Source organism: Palaemon carinicauda, chromosome 4 (assembly GCF_036898095.1).
Source record: "Palaemon carinicauda isolate YSFRI2023 chromosome 4, ASM3689809v2, whole genome shotgun sequence".
Classification (NCBI taxonomy): domain Eukaryota; kingdom Metazoa; phylum Arthropoda; class Malacostraca; order Decapoda; family Palaemonidae; genus Palaemon; species Palaemon carinicauda.
In genome coordinates, this window is record NC_090728.1 from 95,550,779 (window position 1) to 95,570,778 (window position 20,000).

The window sequence follows — 20,000 nt, forward strand, 5'->3', positions numbered from 1 at the left end:
TTTTAAACAGACTTTTGATAATGTCGTTTCAAAGTACCTCTGCGTTCTTGAACATGAGTGTTTGATGACCTTCCATACTTCTACTATCTTGAATTCGTTTTAGAAAAAAAAGGCTTTCACTATTATTATTATTATTATTATTATTATTATTATTATTATTATTATTATTATTATTATTATTATTACTATCTAAGCTACAACCCTTGTTGGAAAAGCAAGATGATATAAGCCCAAGGGCTCCAATAGGGAGAAGTAGCCCAGTGAGGAAAGGAAACAAGGAAAAATTAAATATCTTAAGAACAACAACACCACCAAAATAAATATTTCCTTTGTAAACTATAAAACTTTAACAAAACAAGAGGAAGAGAAAATAAAACAGAATAGTGTGCCCGTGTGCACTAATCATCTTTGAACACTGTTATCCTGGTTGTAGTGGATACCTAATCTGTTAATGTAGTGCGAGCGTGTGTATGTGTGGGTGTGAACCCTTACACACTGTTGCCTGTTTAAAGTTTTCGCTTTTACCGGTTTTCTTGGGGCTTCATTAATTTATTGATTTTTATAGGTTCGAATAACCCTGAATCTTCGCAATCAGCAAGTTTTATATAGAATCATTCTTTAAAGTAGCTCTTATTAGTTAATTTCTTTGAAGTAAGAGATGAATAGGTTGTCTTTTTGAGGGGGTGGGATGGCCCTTGTAAGAAATAGTAATTGAAATCATGATACGGTAAAAAAAAAATCCGAATTATTCTTCCACTGAATATCGTGTTAAGATGTCAGTAGGTGGAACTTATGATAAACTTATATTCATGTAGAATATAATGTTATTGCTGATTTTATTACGAGACAAGATTCTGTTAGGTCATGGATTGTTTTTGCGAAAAACTCCGAACTAAAATAACCTAGAAAATTTAATTATCCTTTAATGTCTTTTGTCTGTACTCGTATACAGCAAACCTCTCGTCTTTTACAATGGGGAATTGTCTTTAAAGGACTCGGGTATGTTATAGTTAGTAAAAATACAAATTACTTTTAAAATTTATAAAATATTCTCGAAATCTATATATTATAAGACTCCATACCTATAAGAATTACAGTTAAGTAACTATTCTAAAACACGCATCTTACTCTAAATCTTTGTTTTGAAGTTGATTTTCAACTATTCAGAAGTTGAGGGTCATAACATCCATTTGAGAGTTAGAGACGTAACAAGCATTATTGCTAAAACACTTATCATAAATATTAGTATATACAAGTATATTTAACTATTAGCGAAAGGTGAAATAGATAGACCACTATTAAGTGCATTTAGTTTTCCAGTGGAAAGAGAACTGTACTTCATAAGTGGAGAGTGTGTAGCAAAGACTTGGTGAATTGTAATGACTTCCATAATGTTCACCCCTCTATTACACATTTGATTAAAATCAGTTATTTTAATCATAGGATGACATTTATTTTTCCTCAATCAGAGATTTCCTGAGTTCAGTCAGTGCTCGAAAACTGTTCTGCTCTATAAGTGATCGTGAATATAACCCTCTTCATTTATTGGCATAATCTTGAATTTGTTTAGCTGTATTTTTCTGTATTTTGAACTAATCATTTACACTTATTTAAGGAGAAAATGTTCAGATTACAATGTAGAGCTCGGTAAACTTCCTCAACTTAGAAGCTTTAAAGGCGATCGATATATTTTAAGCGCAAGGGCTTCTAGTGTGAGAGAGATAGTATGCCTTCCAATCCCCGCTTTCTTTTTACACTGAAAAAAAAAAAAAAAGGGCCTATTCCTTGAGTAAACGAGCGCTCTCGTGTGGAAGGAACTCGACGGCAAATAATCCATCCTTCTTTCCATTGAAGGAGCATGCTCATACACTTAATCGCTGCTGACCATTATCCTCAAATAGAAGTAGAAGAATTAAGACAAAAATTTAAACAAAACCAAGTTGGTTCGAACCCCTCTGCCTCTATACATAAACTCAATATGTTCGGTGTTCCATTGAGTACAAAGTCGAGTAGAATTTTAGCCACAGATGTAGATTTTGGGGTTTGGCTGAGTTCATGTTCATTGATACGTGTTTGAATAAACTATTCTTTCTCTTGGCGAAGAAGGAATTGGCGTAGCGTACTGGATGTGTAAGTCAAGGGATCGAACTATGTTGAATTTTCCTCCTTTTATCATTATTCATGTATTTGTTGTCCATGCTCTAGTGGTGGTCGTGTATCCTTGCCATCATTTATGACTATAGTTGATGTGAAACGAAGAATTGTTGTCCTTCGTTGGCGGTTATTGCAAATATGTACTCGCACAGAAAGCCAGAGGCGTGTATCTTGAAGGATTTTATAATACTCGTTTAAGGAATGTGTTATTTGTCTCCTCGTTGTGTGACAAATTGTTAGTGATGAAAGTACGGTTATCGGAGGAGCCATAAATTAGTAATGTGCGATGCCTTATTCAACAGTATCGGTGTAAAACGAGACAGCTTTTATTATTGCTATGTGCACCTAATCTCCTCCTCTCTCCTGCTACCCACACGCGCACACACCACTACAGTTAGCAAAACGAGGGTATTCCAGGCTGCCGCCAGTCGGGAACGCCGGGTTCCTTAAGCCTAACTAGGTATTCAGTTTGGGTTCGATCTCATTATTCCAGCAACTTGACCTAACAGCATTGCACCTTTTCGAGGAAAAGTTGAACAAGGAATACTTTTCCAGAAGTAGGCCTCTTGCTTTAATCGATGGTTTAGCAATTTTTCTAACAATATTTAATTTTTAGTTCTTCGTGTAATTACTTTAGAATTTTGTTTCAACTACGTTCGCGATGTGACGATGTGGAATGACTCAGTCTAATTCTATTTAAAATGGGAAGTAAAGTTTTGAAAGAGAATGAAATGGAGAGATGAAATATTAAGTGTTCAGTGATTAGGTGAATATTTCTTATAATTATTTTTATTATAATTCTTTTTTTATTGTATCTTAATCTAAAGAGTGATTTGTTCTTATTTCGAGTGATTTTACATGAATGTGTGTTGAGTTTGAATATTATTATTATTATTATTATTATTATTATTATTATTATTATTATTATTATTATTATTATTACTACTTGTTAAGCTACAACCCTAGTTGGAAAAGCAAGATGCTATAAGCCCGGGGGCTCCAACGGGGTAAGGAGAGGAAACAAGGAAAAATGAAATATTTTAAGAACAGTAACAACATTAAAATAAATATTTCTTATATAAACTATAAAAACTTTAACAAAACAGGTAGCAGAGAAATAAGACAGAATACTGTGCCCAAGTGTACCCTCAAGCAAGAGAACTCTAGTCCTAAACAGTGGAAGACCATGGTACAGAGGCTATGACACTACCCAAGACTAGAGAACAGTGGTTTGATTCTGCAGTGTCCTCCTGGAAGAGCTGCTTAGCATAGCTAAAGAGTCTCCCCTACTCTTACCAAGATGAAAGGGGCCACTGAACTATTACAGTGCAGTAGTTACTGTTAACCCCTTGAGAGTAAAAGAATTGTTTGGTAATATCGGTGTTCTCATGTGTTTGAGGACAGAGGAGAATATGTAAAGAATAGTCCAGACCATTCGGTGTGTGTAGGTAAAGGGAAAATGAGCCGTAATCCGAGAAAAAGATTCAATGTAGCACTCTGGCCAGTCAAAGGACTCCATAACTCTCTAGCGGTAGTACATACGAATAGTGATAATGATGTATGATACAAGAAGCAAATAGTGTCGAAAAATAGTGTAATGCTAATGGAAATACATAAGTAAACAACAACAAAGTAATAAGAGTTAAAATCAAAGACCATGATATGCTTTCTTGAATTTATAAGTTTAAGCATCTATACTATTACCAGTATTGCCATTATTATAACTTGAAGTCCAAACTCAACTGAATAAGCTAGCTCAGCCGGTTTTTTAGCATTCACCACTTCAGTAAGCCATTAAAAAAGTTGGGGCTGAATCTCCCATTGAAATCAATGTGAAGGTTAATCCATGTTTTAATACATTGACCAACCGTAGTTTATTTGTGGTAGTGACTTTTGATATAATGTTTTAGCACTCGCTTTTTGCTTCCTCCCATGCATTTCATGGGCTGAGCATTGGCAGTTATTCTACAATTTTTTTTTTCTATTTATTAATTTTTTTTCGTCAGCTGCGGGGAGTAATTTGGATTAATCCATGAATACTAGCATTGTCATATTATTGCATCTTCTAATGCTGATAGATCCCAGCCAGTATTTATGTCAAGTTAATTTAGATATTTATCCATATATATTGGTTTGGTTGATATTCTGTTTTTATTCCTGACACACAGCTATGCGTTCTTTTGTTAATACTTGTATTCTGGTAGCTTCAAATGCTTTGGCTCAATACTTTTTATTGTCACTGATGTCTATATTATTTGTTTGTTGACATGAGCCTATGATTACTGATATTGACATCAGATTTACAGTATTTATCATTTAGTTTATCTTTTAAATGATATTCGACGGCGTCTTTCGATTTATTTTGTTAACCTTTCATGATACCGAATTGTCATTATTGTCCATTGTAAGTAGATTTGTGCTACTCTCTGACTACTTTACAGCTGCTGATAACACAATATTTGGCTGGTGCATGTAACGTCATTAAACTTTAATTTAATTTCTCGGTCCTTGTTATTTTCCCCTACCTTTATGGTTCTACCGTTTAATTCTTGGTATTTCTCGCCGTACATTTGACTCAATTTATCGATTAATAAATTGGCCTGTCACTGAGTAATGCCATCGACGACGCCTTGTTATCATAGCTCACCGACCTTTGATTTTGTCTACGAAGAAGCGCTGCATTTTTATGCAAATTTTGGCTGATTTCGTTGACGCATTTTCTGTTGGATACAGATGGGGCTTCTCGTCAGTGTTATATTTGTCGAATTTCCAACAGTATTTGTTTGTTTATTTCTTTCTGCGTTCCTTGAAATAGCATTTAACATAAAAAATCTTATCAGTCGATGTTAATTTTTTTGTCATAATTATAAGTATATTTATAACATGGTTTATCTGCGTTTAGTTGTGAGGGAATATCTACATTATCGTTTTTAAAGATTCAGTCATTTTGTTAATTATTTTATGTGATATTGTTTTTACTTTAGAGTTAGCTCTATTTTACAGGTAACTATATGATTAAAAACACGCACGCACGCGCGCGCACACACACACACACACACATTATATATATATATATATATATATATATATAAATTATATATATATATATATATATATAAATTATATATATATATATATATATATATATATATATATGTATATATATATATATATATATATATATATATATATATATGTATGTATATATATATATATATATATATATATATATATATATATATATATATATATATATATATATATATATATATATATATTACTCATTCAAAATTTACTCTGCCTTAGGAACAACTTTTATCGAAAGGGGAATTATTTATGAAAAAAAAAAAAACTTTCTTGGTTAGATTCGCACCTATACCTTTTGATATTCGTATACAAATAAGAGTTTGCTTATCATTTCTATCCCCAAGAGAGATGCATGTTATATTTTACTCAGCTGTAAATTTTGCTATCCAATTTAGGTTGTTGTACTTGGAGTCGAAGTCCACCAATCTTCATCATCCTTACAGGAATGGTAAGTTTGTAAGAAGCGGCTTTTTATATATTTGTCATTATTACCTCCGCCAGGAGGGTATGTTTTCGGTTCGGTTTGTTTGTTTGTTTGTTTGTTTGTTTGTTTGTTTCTCTGTTTGTCTGTCTGTCTGTGGACAACGAAGAGGCCACATTTCTACACGGAATCACTTCAAACTTGGCCAAGTAGTTCCCCAATGTGTATGGAAGAACTGATTAAATTTTGGTCAAGGTCACCCCAAGGTCAAGGTCACAGGGGTCACTGGTGTCACTATGACATAAGTGGCCATATCAAGAGACAGAAATAAAGCACTGACTTTTGCATAAGCCAACAGGGAAGTCCTAGTCCAGGCGCAACCCATGGGTGATGTTCAAATTTATAAAGGTCAAAGGTCAAGGTCATATTGGTGCATTATATCAATGTCATATTAAGTATCAGTGGCAAATGAACAAAGATCACTTGAAGGTCAAAAGTCAAGCAGGTCACTTGAAGGTCAAGGTCACGTGAAGGTCAAGGTCACGTGAAGGTCAAGGTCACCTGAAGGTCAAGGTCACGTGAAGGTCAAGTACATTTGAAGATCAAGGTCACTTGAAGCCAAGGTCATGTGAAGGTCAAGGTCACGTGAAGGTCAAGGTCACTTGAAGGTCACGTGAAGGTCAAGGTCATGTGAAGGTCGAAGTCACATCAATTCATGATTCTAGGACATATGGCGCTCTAGGTCACCTTGGCGGAGGTATGTCCTCTACGAGGACCATGTCCGCGTTCAGGACTTGCTCACTTGTTACGAATGCGTTTGTCGGCTATCATGGTCGATTCTAAGTATAATAACCTGAACTCACCAGGAATGTTACCAGTACAGGTGAGGTCAACTTGTATTTCGCTCGATATCCGAAGTCTGTTGTCGCGCTCTATAAAGATTCAAAGGCACAGGTTAAAACCTTCCTTGAAAAGAAGTTTTTCTCTAAGGTAGAGTGAATTCAGTATTCGTATTTGCAATCGTAAAGTATCGAGTGTGTTTGTAACGTAGTTGACAACCCTGGACCAGAGTTCGAATCCCGGCCGGTCAGATGCCATTGTCTTTTGAGTGGTTTTGCCTGGGGCTCTGATCCCGAGGTCGGCAAAAGAATTCAGACATTATTATTATTATTATTATTATTATTATTATTATTATTATTATTATTATTATTATTATTATTATTACCAGCTAAGCTACAACCCTAGTTAGAAAAGAAAGATGCTATAAGCCCAAGGGCTTCAATAGGCAAAATTGCCCAGTGATGAGAACAAATTAACAATAAATCATTCGAAAAACAAGAACAACGTCAAAACAGATTTGTCATATATAAACTATAAAAAACTTATGTCAGCGTGTTCAACATAAAAACATTAATACATTAAAATATATGGCTTATTTGAATATGAAAAACAACACGCATAAATGTGCAAAATTTATCATATATATATATATATATATATATATATATATATATATATATATATATATATATTAAGCATGTTACTTTACGTTTACTATTAATATATAACCCTGATAGATAATATCTTAGTGCCGTCTAAAAATTGAAGACAGCATCGCTTCGAACAAACTGAACTCCAGTTAGCTTTCATGATAGCCGAAAACTGCATTTACATTTCTCCATTTGATATTTGGTCTTCGTCCGGACTGCAATAGTTGAACAATAGAATTTCACTTCGGTGTAAAGGCTGAGGTATTGAAAATTTCAGATACAAATATATTTGGATACTGAAACTTATTAGCAAGTATTGATAAAAGAAAAAATTAATTTTTTGTTTTTGGAAATTAAACATTTTCAGATTTTTTATGAATTACATAAAGGTTTTTTCACAAGGTTTCGCAGAATATCATGACCGGTCTTGCGTTTTTTTTTTTCTCTCTCTCTTTTCGAAGAAGCTCACGATTCCATTGTTTCTGGCGTGTGCATCGGTCGTCTTGTCAGGATCAAAATTGCTGATTTCGTCCTTTTTTTCAAACCAATGGCCAATTTTGTCTTGGACTAAATAGTCGACTATATGGCAGTGGAGATGTACCTTAATTACGAAAGTTGAAGAGACTACACCTTATCGGAGAGTTACATAAAAAATACCGACAAGAATGCATCTTTAAAAAAAAAAAAAAAAAAAAAAAAAAACAATTTTAATCGGAAAATCTCCTTAAAAATATACTGTTCTTAGCCGTATTACAGTAAGATATAGTCGACCGTAATTTTACCTTTCTTTGATATTATCTTTTACGGGTTGGTGACCATGATATTACTTGTTACTTGACCTGCGACCCGTTGAAGTACTACTGCTAGAGAGTTGAGGGATCCTTTGACTGGCCAGACTGTACTACAGTAGATCCTTCTCTCTGGTTACGGTTCATTTTCCATTTGCCTACACATGCACAAAATAATCTGGTCTATACTTTATATATTTTCCTTGGTTCTCATGCACCTGACAATACTGAGTTTACCAAACAATTCGTCTTCACCCAAAGGGTTAACTACTGCACTCTTAATTGTTCATTGGCCACTTTCCTCCTGGTAAGGGTAGAAGAGACTCTTAGGTATGGTAACCAGCTCTTCTAGGAGAAGGACACTCCAAAATCAAACGTTTGTTCTCTAGTCTTGGGTAGTGCCATAGCCTCTGTACCATGGTCTTCCACTGTCTTTTGTTCGAGTTCTCATGCTTGAGGGTACACTCGGGCACGCTATTCTATCCTATTTCAATTCCTCTTGTTTTGTTAGAAAATTTTATAGTTTATTTATGAAATATATATTTATTTTATTGTTGATACTGTTCTTAAAATATTTTATTTTTCCTTGTTTCCTTTCCTCACTGGGCTATTTTCCTTGTTGGAGCCCCTGGGCTTATAGCATCCTGCTTTTCCAACTAGGGTAGTAGTTTAGCAAATAATAATAATAACGATAATAATAATAATAATAATAATAATAATAATAATAATAATAATAATAATAATAATAGTATTATGTCCGTTTTTAAAACGGTAAAATTCCTGGAATAAATGTTGCCAGGCATTTACCGTTTTTGTAATGCAAATTTTTAACAGTGTAGCTATATCTACGATATACTCTTTACATAACTTGACTTAAAATTTGCAGTAGTTACAAGTCAGTCTCCATCCCCCCAGTGATGTATTTTGTTGAAAAGAATATGTTCATGCCGTTTAGAAATATTTTGAGTCTTGACACCTACCCCAGACAATAAAATCTCTCATTTGGGTGTCACCATTATCACATGATCTTTATCTTTAGAGAAATTTGTTCGAATCTAGAATTTTTTTTTTTTTTTCAATTATGATAATTATGAATTAAACTTCCTTCAGATGTCTAGTTTGGTCATCTTCTTTTAGGCGTATTCCAACAGCCTACCAAGAGGGCTTGTTATTCCTTTGTTTGTCTCTGTCCATGTTCTGTAGAAGTGCCACATTATCACATTTAGAATCGCATATACATCATATCCCTTACTGTTAAATTATAGAACGGTCCTCCTTGCAATAATAATGATGCTTTTGGTATTATATTTATTGGTAACTAGGATGCAATTTAAAGGACCATGTAATGTGTTTATATATATATTTATATATATATATATATATATATACATATATATATATATATATATATATATATATATATATATATATATATATATATATATATATATATATATATGCAGAAGAACCACAGGGAAAATGAAAATACGAAATATACGATTAATCGTATATTTCGTATTTTCATTTTCCCTGTGGTTCTTCTGCATCTGAGCATCACGTTTTCCTGTGATTTTTACGCATATATATATATATATATATATATATATATATATATATATATATATATATATATATATATATATATATATATATATGCAGTACCTATTTTCATCGTAACAACGCATGAGCTTTCTGTTCGTGAAGAGATATGTAAGTGACTTACCTTTTAGGTTTTTATTGGGGTGGTTGGTCCTTTTGAATTTTGATTAGTAGTAGTACAGCCGCGTAAAGGAAATTAAAACATTTGGTTTTAACAATAAGATTATAATTCTCTCTCTCTCTCTCTCTCTCTCTCTCTCTCTCTCTCTCTCTCTCTCTCTCTCTCTCTCTCTCTCTCTCTCTCTCTCTCTCTCTCTCTCTCTCTCTCTCTCTCTCTCTCTCTCTCTCTCTCTCTATATATATATATATATATATATATATATATATATATATATATATATATATATATATATATATATATAGTGAAATAATGTTGGCACTTAGCCCCGTCCAAAAGTTGCAATGAAGTTTCTAAGGGCTCATTTTCATCATCACATAAGTTACGCCCACCAGATTCAGACATAAATTATCAAGAAAATTCTCTCTCTCTCTCTCTCTCTCTCTCTCTCTCTCTCTCTCTCTCTCTCTCTCTCTGAACAACGACTCCCTTGTTGCCCCAGGGGCATAAATTTTTATGCTTCTGTTGCCAGTCTGCTGATGACCACTCGAGATAATGTTGTTTTATTACGTTAGATCCCCCATACATCAGCGGTTTCTTTCTCTCTTTCCTTCCCCAGGGAAGGGGCAGAGGTATCTTGATCCTCCTGATTCGACGACTCGCTTTGACAAAGTTTCACGGATATTTAAAGGCCAGAAAAAATCTCTTACTCACAATGACTAAGAAGATTGCTAGAATGGATTGTATACTTGGTGATATTTATTTTGAATTCCGCGACGGATGAAAAACATGAGAATTCGTGTTAAATGTTTTTCACACAACACCGACCGATACACATACGAACCCTATAATCCAATCAAGTGGAACCACGCCCTGTGAGTGTGTGCGTATTCAAGCACCCGAGTTGCATATGTTGAATATTCATTTATTGTTGCTTCATTACGGTTATTCCCACGGCAGTCCGTTTTGGTATTGTATGTTTTTTTTTTTTTTTTTTTTTTTTTAACGAATGTAAAGGCAAGTTATTGCTGCTAGAATTTTATAGTTTGACCTCTGGCGTTTTCAAGCTGAGGCTGTTTATTTTAAAGTGCGTTCTTTTTATACCTCGGACGTTTTGCTAAATATGGTGGCTTCATACGTGCTTGACCTTTCTAAAGTTTTTTTTTCTCTGTTTTTTTTTTTTTTTATAGGAAATGACTTTTATTTTACGATTTTGTTCAATTTTCAGTCTTGATTCAGAAAATGCTGTATTAGAGTTAGAAATACTTTATGCAATAGCCATTGTTATGCGAGTATATTTATATTGATATTTCCATCAACTCATTTTTAAGAATTTCATTAAACTGCGTTTTCAGCTAAAACACAATACAAAAATTATGGGATTTACCCCTTTGAATTAAGGAAGGTTATATATACGAGTTCCCTCTTGGCACAAACTCCAAGTTTTAGGAAACTTTTATAGAATTAAGTATTATTTTTTAGTATATGCACAACTTTATGGTTTTTTTTAATTTTTATCTTTATTGTAAATCTTTTAGAGTTTAGATGAGTTTGCTTTTATCTGGGACTTATTTTGAGATTTTTTTTCATAAAATTCCTTGGCTCAGCCATAGATGTTTTAGAAGAAATATTTAATTGCTATGATGTATGATTTCCAAATGTAGTATTTCGTTTACTGCATCTTTCCAAGGTCGTAATCTATTTTAGAGTCACTTGAGAATAGTATTATGTTTATCACTGGCAGCGAGATGCTCTTATGGAAGACAGCTACTTCAAAATCCACAGACCTATGTAGATATGTCCCCTGACAGAACGTGTCTCATTTACCATATTGCTGCCACAGAACTCGTGTAATCTACTTGGATTACAAAATCATTCAGTTTAAGACTTATCTATGGTCGGTAGCTTAACTTGATTATGTAGGACTGGGCAATGCCTACCATCAGCGGCATTATAGTGGATCCTAGATCCTTTGAAGGCAATTCCGAGTTATCCTCTAGTACAAAAACTCGTTTACTTTAAGTTCCACTACATCTTATCTCCTCACATGGTGTTGTAAGAGGCAGTTTTGTTTTTCTTCTTTTCGAGGTATCTCATCAATGTGCGTAGTAATTAAGTTTTAGGATTAGCTCCGGTGTTGAAAAGGACGTCAAGTTAAAGAAAAGATCCAGCTCCAGTAATTTGTTTTTATTAAAGCTAAATCTCCTTTTTCTTTAGATCCTAACATATGTATCTGAAATTGAGTTTATTTGTTTATCCATGGTATAGTTTATCGCAGAGTTGAAAAGGCGGACTTTCTTATAAAATCTGTTTAATATTTATTTTGGCGTAAACGTGTATGTGGTATGGGGAGATCAAGTAGAATTCACGATTGACAGGAACCTGTGAAGTCAGAATGGTCTAATTTAGCCATACAGTAACTCTAATCTTCATTGTATTAGTTCGTTCGCCTCTTGACAAGGGTTGTCCAGACGAATTCATGGTCCAACGTATTTTGATAATACCATTATGGTAAAATCCTGGACCCTTTGCGTGGGTGGCCTTTTCAGTTAATTGAGGATGTACGAAGTCACCCGACCGTCATTTATATAAAAAGGAGGTTTCAGAAACCCAATTTCCTCATTTCAGCCCATTCATATACATGACTTTCCTCCAAAGCAATTTCAAGCTAATGAGTGCAAGAGGGGTTTGACTGGAGGAAAAAAAAATCCATGAATTGACATATATTTCGAAAGATCGCTTGGTAATGTATAAGGACCGCTATAACGTTACCCCTCCATTGATATAAATTCTAACTGTTGATTGGTATGATGTGAGGGCTCGGATTCAAAATATTAAGAAAGCAATAATTTTCAGTTATGAAATATAACTCATTCCATTACTGTATGCTATACATTGTTTTGTTCTGAAACAGGAATCGACTCTAAGCCACAATAAGTTGAATGTCTAGACATTTACATTTTCGTTAAAGTTTTTTTTTATATCTCATTTCTGCTTTCTTTTTGTTTCTTTTACCTTATGGATATAAGAAGTACCATTTTTCATTTGTATGGTATATATTTTGTTTAGTGTGTATTTCATTCATATGGATTTAACATTTGGGAACCCTTCAGAACTAGGATTTAAATTGATACTACAAGTATAATTGCAGATTTTAAAACACACCTGTACAATAATTCGTAATGCACATGCTGTCAGAGCGGTAACTTCTTTCTCAAGGCTATCCATACATTAAGGGGACGGTTGCCTGATGCGCCATATGCAATACCTTCTATTAAAGTCATCCCCTTCCGCCAAACTTCTTCTAATATCATCCTTCACATTCTAACTCTCTGCCCCCCTCTTGATCTCCTACCCCACACAAGTTCCTTCCAAGCGCTCACTCCCTCCGCACTGTCCAACCTCAACACGGTAACAGTAATAGGTATAATATGATTAATATAAAAGCATTTTTCTTGACATTGCAATAATGGCATCTCTTACAAACAGATTATAATCTTACGATAATGATATTGATAGTTCAATGATGGCTACCATGTTGGAAAAGGTAACTTGGAGTCTTTTGTTTTTTAATGGCACAAGGTCTTTGTAACTTACGAGCCTGCATCGGTAGCTTTTGCCTGAGATTGAACGATTATTGTATAGGATGGAGAAAATGAGACTGCAGATTCAAGTTGCGTAATCATTATCCTCTGTCCTTCTAAGTACTTTGTCAAAGTTTTTCTCTATATATGCTGAGGATGGTATCCTTATTAGCAGAACACCATTGAATTTGCAATGCTTGCTTGCAAGAATGCATGAAATATCACAGGAGGTTGGGCTCCAGATGAATAGAAGAAAGACAGATGATGAACGAATTTACATTGAACAGCGGAGTACTCCAAGAGAATGCATTGTCACCTATGTTGTTTATCCTGCTCATGGATTTTGTAATGCATACAAAAGTTGGGGATGGTGGAGAAGGATTGGACTGGATTGATAATAGGAAATTAGTGAAAGATTGAGAAAAGCCAATCAGACAATGGCTAGTTTAAATAAAATTTGGAAATCAAACCGCCTGAAATTACATATGAAAATCGGGCTATATATTAGTTTAGTGAGATCTGTGTTACAGTATGGACATGAGTTGTGGTAAGACAATGAAACCATCTCCAACAGATTTGGTAGATTTGAGAACAAAGTCCTCAGAAGAATATTAAAAGGTAGGACGGGATTAGAAATGAACCTATAAGAGAGAGTACTCGAGTGCCATATGTGGATGACATCATGGTGAAGGGTAGATGGAGATGGTTTAGGCATGTTCTTCGCACTCCCCAAGAGAGATTAGTTCACCAAATGTTTAACTGGGCTCCACAAGGCACTAGAAGAGTTGGAAGCCACAGGCCTACATGGCTGAGGATTCTGAAACGTGAAGTACGTAATGATGAATGGAGAAGTATTGGCGACTGGCGAAATATGAGACACTGCGTCAATAGGCGAAGGAGGAAATGATGATGATGATGATGATTTACTTTTGAAAAGTAAGCAGGCTTTTTGCAAAATGAATTTGTGAATATATAAAGATCTTATTTAATTTTAATTGTTTTTCAGCGATCTTCATTTAAGTTTCTGCACCTTTTTATATGTATTTATAATTTAAATCAACATTGCATTTATTAGTGTTTTAAATAGCAAATCATTTGCATGGAATTCTGCTTCTTAAGGAAAGATCGATTTTCATGGGTGAACAGTCAGCGGATTTGCATCCATTGTATCTTTAAATAGCATCTGTTTCCAACTATTTTTTAGTATTCGTACGAGAAAACTTGCTGATGACGCTCTTGGCGTAAGTAATGAAAAACGATCCACAAGATAGTCTATTAATCATGATGTGCTTACACGCACGTGCACGCACAGACAGACACACACATACATATATATATATATATATATATATATATATATATATATATATATATATATATATATATATATATATACACACACACACACACACACACACACATATATATATATATATATATATATATATATATATATATATATATATATATATATATATATATATCATACACACACCTTTCTGAGTGGGGATACCTTACCGTGGTGAAAGGGTTTGTGTTTCGCAGAGTTGTACTAGTCAGTGGCACCTTTACTATAGGGTGGTTTGCTCTGGGCGATGAAACGGAAATCTTCCACCATCCTTAATCTGCACTGCGCAGTGTAGGAATCAAACCTTACCAAAGCCCAGACATGAATAAGGGCTTGTCTGAGGCTTTTGTCCTGCAGTGGATTAGAAATAGCTAATTGCTAGTTGGTGTAGTATACATATCAGTCAACCTTTTCTCCTAGAATGGAGCGGTACCAGAAAGGTTCAGTCTTCCATTATTTCAGCAAGTTCCTAATCATGAGGTTGCTAGCCCCATACCCTTTTTCTTGTCTCTGACAATTTCTGATACCTAGTTACACCTGGGTAGACTTTTGGATGTTGGCTGGGATCGAACTCTATTCTAAAGATTTGCGCTCTCAAACCTGAGGTCACCCTGGAGGTCTGAAGTAAGATTTATATTCCAGTGAATGCTAGGAACTCGTCAACATTTCCCAATGGTTCCTGCTGAGTTACTACAACAATATTTATAAATATATATATATATATATATATATATATATATATATATATATATATATATATATATAGATATATATATATGCATATATATATATATATATATATATATATATATATTTATATATATATATATATATATATATATATATATATGTGTGTGTGTGTATATATATATACACAGATATACAATGTATATATATATATATATATATATATATATATGTAGGTATATATATACATATATATATACATGAATATATATGTATATATATATATATATTTATATGTATACGAATATGTATATATATATATATATATATATATATATATATATATGTATATATATACATATATATATATATATATATATATATATATATATATATATATATATATGTGACCTAGTCGATTTGAGAAGAATGTTGAAGATCTTCTTAATGAAGCGTTAAATCAGGGCTTTGAGCTGACGTGCATGCTGATATGCTCATTAAAAAATCCCAACAATCAGTGTAATGTTTTCATAAACTAGAAGTTAATCGAAGAGGTAATTAGTAAGATGTACATACATGGCCTTGGTAGATAACGGGATCGATAATCATATAGTATGCTCGTGTTTATATCTCCCCATTGTACATAACCTTGTTTTATGTATCTGTTGTGTATTTACCGATTTGTTTGGTACTTTAAGTACGACTAGTAAATTCTCTTCATATTGATAATTAGCTGAATGCAGACGTTTAGTTTTAGTATAACAATTGTATAGACATGATTCTGTATAATTCAATAAGTATTAATGATTATGTTAAATATTAGAAATATGCCTCGTAAATTCCTTTTCCTTCCCTGTCAGTGCCCTGAAATGAAAAAATTGTCTCAAACAAGGAAGACGAAACTTCCCTCTGAAGCAAGGCAATAGCCAATCCTATATCCCTTTCCCCTTCGTGTTTACAGCGATTAATGCACTTCTACCGCAAGCCTCTGTGACCTGTAATCCCCGTTTCTCCGTTGCATACATCAGACGTAACCCTTCCCTTGTCCCCCTTACTGAATCCTTGTATTGAACCATAATAATTTTATTGTCTAGTACCCTGTGTCCATCTGTATATAACAATGCCAATTGTCTCCCTGTTTAGTCATGACCCCGTATCCATTTGTAATTAAGAACAAAAGAATTACAGATTTTCTTCCAAATTTTGCTTTGACACCTCATATAGAAATTGATAGGAGCCCATGATTTCTCGTTTCTAGATATGGTCAGTGTCTTCCTCGCCCCAACCCTGGAGGAATGACTATAGATGGAGAAGCCCTTATGAGTCAATGGAATTGGAGTTTTCGTGCACTTCGCCAACCTCCCAAGTTTGTGAAATGATGCTGTCATGTTTTGCAGACTTAATCAGTGATCTTTTTTATTGCACTAAATTGGATGTTAGATGTTTATTTTTACCATTTGTTTTTCGTATGTGGTTAGATCGTTTACGTGTTATGTTTTTATCCGTTTTTATTAGAAAAGCTTATTTATTTGTTGTATATTTTTTCGGATAAATAAATCATTATTTGGGAATGGTTTTAAATCTTGCTGAGTGGCTAAACTTTTCGTAATGAAGCTATAACTTTTATGTAAAAGAGATTATCGTAAGTAACTTACTCTTTCACAGTAGCTTTTGGCGTTTTGGGTTTGCTCAGTGACGCCATACTACTTAATAAATTGACGTAACACTCCCACTTACAGTCACCTACACGGTAGCAGCATGGTGCTTTTGCTGTTTCTTTTGCTGACGAGAATCTTACGAAAAGATTTCAGTTGCTTTTGCTTTTTACTGGCTTTAATTATATTTTGATTTATGTATTCTTATGACATTCAACGAAATTTAAGAAAGTAACCAAACATTCATTTAGTGTTGCATTAATACAAATTTCTCTCTTCACTTTTAATTTACAGATGAGTACTAATAGTTTGTACTGAAACTACGCCACAATTTTTGGTGTTGGGGACACCACATGTAAGTTTAAAAGAAATAATAAACTTTCCCCTTGAGCGTGGGCCATTGTAATTTTGCTTATAAAACGCAAACGAATTAGAGTTTGAATTTTCTGGGTTTGGAAATAAATTTTATTGTGTTAGGGGAAAAGATTCTATTTTTTTTTTCTCGTTGCTTCGCCTTCTTCTGTTCTGTAACAGCAGTTTCATCTTATTGTGTCATCTTGCTTTTCCTTCCTTTACTGGCATGAATACAGAGTTGATTCACTGTGTCATTTCTTAGTAACTGCCCTCGCTCCTCAAATTTTCTTTGCACGTTTGTTCGTCCTTTGTAAACCTTAGCGCACCGCTTCCAAGAATGTGGAACATTGGCACAGCTTTTGCCAGACGAGAGTTGTTTATCTGTTTAATGTATGTTTGTTTAAGCGTGTTTGTATAAGAAAAGAAAATTACTTTGTCGACTGTATACCATGATTGAGTTTACCTACATAAATGTAATGCAACTTTCGCAGACGATGATGATATTCCTTTAACAATTACTTATTAAACTAGTCCCTGTCCAAACACATTTAAATGTTTTGATTATTATTTATTGATGTAGTTTTTTTTTTTCCTAACTCCATTTATGTGTAAATGACTATGTAAACTTTTGATTCCCGGTAAGTGTTTGGCAATGCTTTTGCGAAATGCATCCAATATTAAAAATGAAACGTATGACCTTATTTACTAGTAATTTAACATTTTGTTGGATTTAATGCACACACACACACACACACACACACACATATATATATATATATATATATATATATATATATATATATATATATATATATATATATATATATATATATATATATGTGTGTGTGTATATATATATATATATATATATATATATATATATATATATACATATATATATATATATATATATATATATGTATACATATATATATATACATATATATATATATATATATATATATATATATATATATATATATATATATATATATATATATATATATATATATATATTATAGATAATAATCCAAGACAGTTAATAATAGCTACTAATTTTGCTTGATCTCAATATGAACTCTTAATAAGTGAAGGGAAACCAGCCTATCCAAGAGAAATAGAAAAATGACGGGACTTTTAAGGCTGTGAGGTAAGACAGTTTAGAGTTTGGAGGACTAAAAGAAGGCAATTCCCACCGTAGTATAGTAGAGATTCAACGTTTTATGTTTATTTTTTAATTGTTGATATTTTGTAGTTCTGTGAAGTAATTACATAGTTTTATGGTAATCCATTTTTTTTTATTATAGTGCCTCGCGTAAGCTAGGGCATGTTATATCGTTTCCCACAATTCATTAATTAATGTTATATTCCTAATTAGTTGTGTCCAACAATAAACCCCCTCTCAATTATTTTCGAATACTTTCATAGTTTTAACTAAAATGATTGAACTCTTTTTAATATTGATTTTGTTTGAAGTTTATTCTAAGGGTAATACGTTGTTTGTAAGATTGAAGGTTTTGTCTTCTTTTGTGAATGCTTATACTCGTGAAAAAGAATAAATTGTAACGTTTCTAAATGTTTGTTGTTGGTGTCTGCATTGTTTGATCCGAAGATTATGGTGAAATGAAGGCACGTTTGAAGATCTTTCAAGGACACAAACCTAATTTTCTCTTGTTTCTAGTTGGCTTTTGTCAGTGTTTCGTTCTGGAAGATGTCGGCTTACTTGTAGTAAACTATCGTATACTGAATTGCTTTTTGGTTCTGCCTAATTTTTTTGCATTGTGTTCGTGACTTGATATATCCAGTAACTACAAACAATATTTTCATTTTTCGTTAACGCAATGTCCAAAAAATATTCTGAACACTTACTTTATCTCGTAACATCCAATAAGGAAAGAAATAACGAAATTGGAAAATAAATTTTCTTTTTCTCTCTCTACGATAACCAATTGCACTGAAAGTGAATAAGTGGATTTTGTCGATATTTCAAGAAACTTTGTAATATATCGATTGGGGAGTTTTTTTATTCTTTTTTTTTCCCTGGACTCGTATTTTGGAGTCCCTTGTCAGTATTTACAAAGGAAAGAGCCATGAAGTTATAGCTTGCTGAATATGAAGGTCTTTTCTGCAATGTTGCTTTTGTTTTTGTGATTGATAGATTCAATTTTTTCCCGGGAATTCGGATATTTTTTGCATTCAACTTGTTCGGTTATTAAAAAGATGGCGGGTTCTTTCTTTTTAACGCAGTTCAGTCTGCGATAGAGTCTAAAAGTAGATAAATCTCGAAACATCGCAAAAGCATTCTATAACCTCCATAAATTCTCTCCTTAAACTGTTTTTTTTTTCTTTCTTTTTTACTTGGCAAAGCCTATACTTTTTAAATTATTAGGAATTCTTCACTTCCTTGAAATCTTGTATCACATTTTTTTCCCCGAGCGATGTCCTACTGTGTGCTGATGTAGAATTTCTATCATTCTTTTTCGCTGTCACGTAGGACATGCCAGCGCGTTATTCTTTTCTACTATTTTGTTAAAGTGGACAACTTGTATGTTGTTATTTTATTTTACTAAAATTTCGTTAACTCGGTTCTGCTTCAAGTATTTTTCTTACTCCACATTGTTTAAAATGCGTTCTAAAGGAGAGCAGATGGTACGTCTAAAAAGATCTTCCTTTACGAAATGCATATACGTGCTATTGTAAGGTTCGTGCGCGTGT

General features: G+C 33.2%; 1 protein-coding gene across 6 annotated transcripts in view; it reads left to right on the forward strand.

Moving 5' to 3' along the window:
• Positions 1-20,000, forward strand: part of LOC137640070 (uncharacterized) — a 1,165,168-nt gene that overhangs the window by 578,939 nt on the left and 566,229 nt on the right. For all 6 annotated transcript variants that reach the window (XM_068372504.1, XM_068372506.1, XM_068372505.1 and 3 more), the window contains exon 2: positions 16,535-16,642. In XM_068372504.1, the coding sequence (XP_068228605.1) occupies positions 16,535-16,642 (108 nt within the window). The remainder of the gene's footprint in view (positions 1-16,534; positions 16,643-20,000) is intronic.